Source organism: Otolemur garnettii, unplaced genomic scaffold, assembly GCF_000181295.1.
Source record: "Otolemur garnettii isolate 467f Iridium unplaced genomic scaffold, OtoGar3 scaffold00010, whole genome shotgun sequence".
NCBI classification, from domain to species: Eukaryota; Metazoa; Chordata; class Mammalia; order Primates; family Galagidae; genus Otolemur; species Otolemur garnettii.
Genome location: NW_003852405.1, coordinates 34161361 through 34163137, shown reverse-complemented (window position 1 = coordinate 34163137; position 1777 = coordinate 34161361). Strand labels below are relative to the sequence as shown.

General features: G+C 36.7%; 1 protein-coding gene across 1 annotated transcript in view; it reads left to right on the top strand.

Annotated features, from left to right (window-relative positions):
• CTH (cystathionine gamma-lyase) overlaps positions 1 to 1384 on the top strand; it is a 14177-nt gene extending 12793 nt beyond the window's left edge. The window contains exons 6-7 of the mRNA XM_012801661.2: positions 769 to 826; positions 1229 to 1384. Coding sequence (XP_012657115.1) covers positions 769 to 826; positions 1229 to 1377 — 207 coding nt within the window. The 3' untranslated portion in view covers positions 1378 to 1384. The remainder of the gene's footprint in view (positions 1 to 768; positions 827 to 1228) is intronic.
• The last annotated feature ends 393 nt before the right edge of the window (positions 1385 to 1777 follow it).

The following is a 1777-nucleotide window of genomic DNA, read 5'->3' as shown; positions in this document are numbered from 1 at the left end:
ATACGCAGAGAGAGCTTTGGCATCACCTTACTCTAAACGTCCTGTTTTTGAAACACCCTAGATGAAAAGGTCCATGGCCACCTGCACGCACATCTTCCAAGGTCTACACAACTCTAGTGAGGGTAAAACACACACATACAGTTTCTGCTGAAGAACGTGTAAATTGAAAGACATTGATGACGTTATTTTTTCCCAAATATTTTTAATCTACAGTTGGCCGAAACTGTGTATGTGGAACCCACAGATAGGAAGGGCTGATGTGTAATAACCGCAGTCAGGAGTCAGATGGAGATGAGCCACGTGTGAACAGCGATAACACACATCATGAGGGTTGAGGGTTTTAAAGTCTAAGCAGATTAGTTTATACTTGACATAAAAGTGGCTGAATGTTTATGTCAATTATTTTATGAGGTTAATGAGTAATAAAATACCAATGTATCTGCTGTAGTTAATAGAGTCGTAGACCAGTCTGCAACTGCTATAGAGAAACAGATCCGGGAGACCTGTTGACCTGCGTCTGTCTGCGGTTCCCATACCATTTATGCCTTGAGATCGAATACTGGCTCCAATACTTCGCATTTTTATTTGGTGGGAGAGAGGCAAGGGGAAGTTAATATCAGAGATCCTGGAAAAACTTAAAATGTACATAATTTCTACAATGTTAGTATTGGTTAGAATTAGGAAGGAATTTACAGTTGCAAGCAGGCAGGTAATGAAGCATATTTTGAAATGATTTGTCATTTAAAACAAAACACTTTTTTGTTTCAGAGGCCTTTGGCTCTGGGAGCTGATATTTGCATGTACTCTGCAACCAAGTACATGAACGGTAAGGCCTGTACAGTCTGCACTCTGAGTGTCTGTCCCGGGCTGGTGAGAATAGCACCGGTCTTGACTTTTCAATCTTTTCTTCTATGGTTCAGTAGTTTTTCTTCTGCGACTTATGTGTAAAGAAAAAAATTGCACTTAGATGAAATGTAAGATGTTCATTTATAGTGGACAAAACAAAGTTCGTGATTTATGAGAAGCAGATTAAAATTCACTATAAAATATTGTGATTTTATCCTGCTGACTTCCTAAAAAGAAATACCTAGTTTTTATATGATTTTTATTCTATTGTGATAAGTATTTTTTTCCTGAGAGCATTTTCAAGAGGAGGTCATGGTTTAGAAATTATAAGATAAAAAATTAATATGAATTGTTTAACCTAAATGTTTCTGATTTGTTTTAGGCCACTCTGATGTTTTGCTGGGCTTGGTGTCCGTGAACTCCGAGAGCCTCTACGACAGGCTTCGCTTTCTACAGAACTGTGAGTATCAGCAAGTCCAGGGTCCTGCCTACACTTGCAGTGACTGCATGTGGCATTTGCAGTCTCACTAAATGTGGTGAAGTGACAGCATTCTAATACTATATGAAAAAATTAGAAATAGAGGGAAAAGAATCTGATCTTTAGACGAAAGTAGTAAAAAGTTGGGTTATAAAAACAACATCGTTATAATATAGCAAGGCTTTATGAGATGGCACGGGAATGAGTTGTTATTTTCATATCAGTGCTAATTTTAATCATATCATGGTAAAGCCTAAGTGAATTTTTAGTTTTAAGACTTACTGGATTTTTTAAATTTTTGTCAAAAAACATTTGAAAGGAGAGGATTCATATACTCTACTTTTTATATCTGGAACGATGGTTGATTTTAAAGAGCACTTTGGGTATAAACTGCTATTCTTTAACAGATAGCTGTTATGAATGCATTCTCTGTTTATACTGCTTAGTTTATCT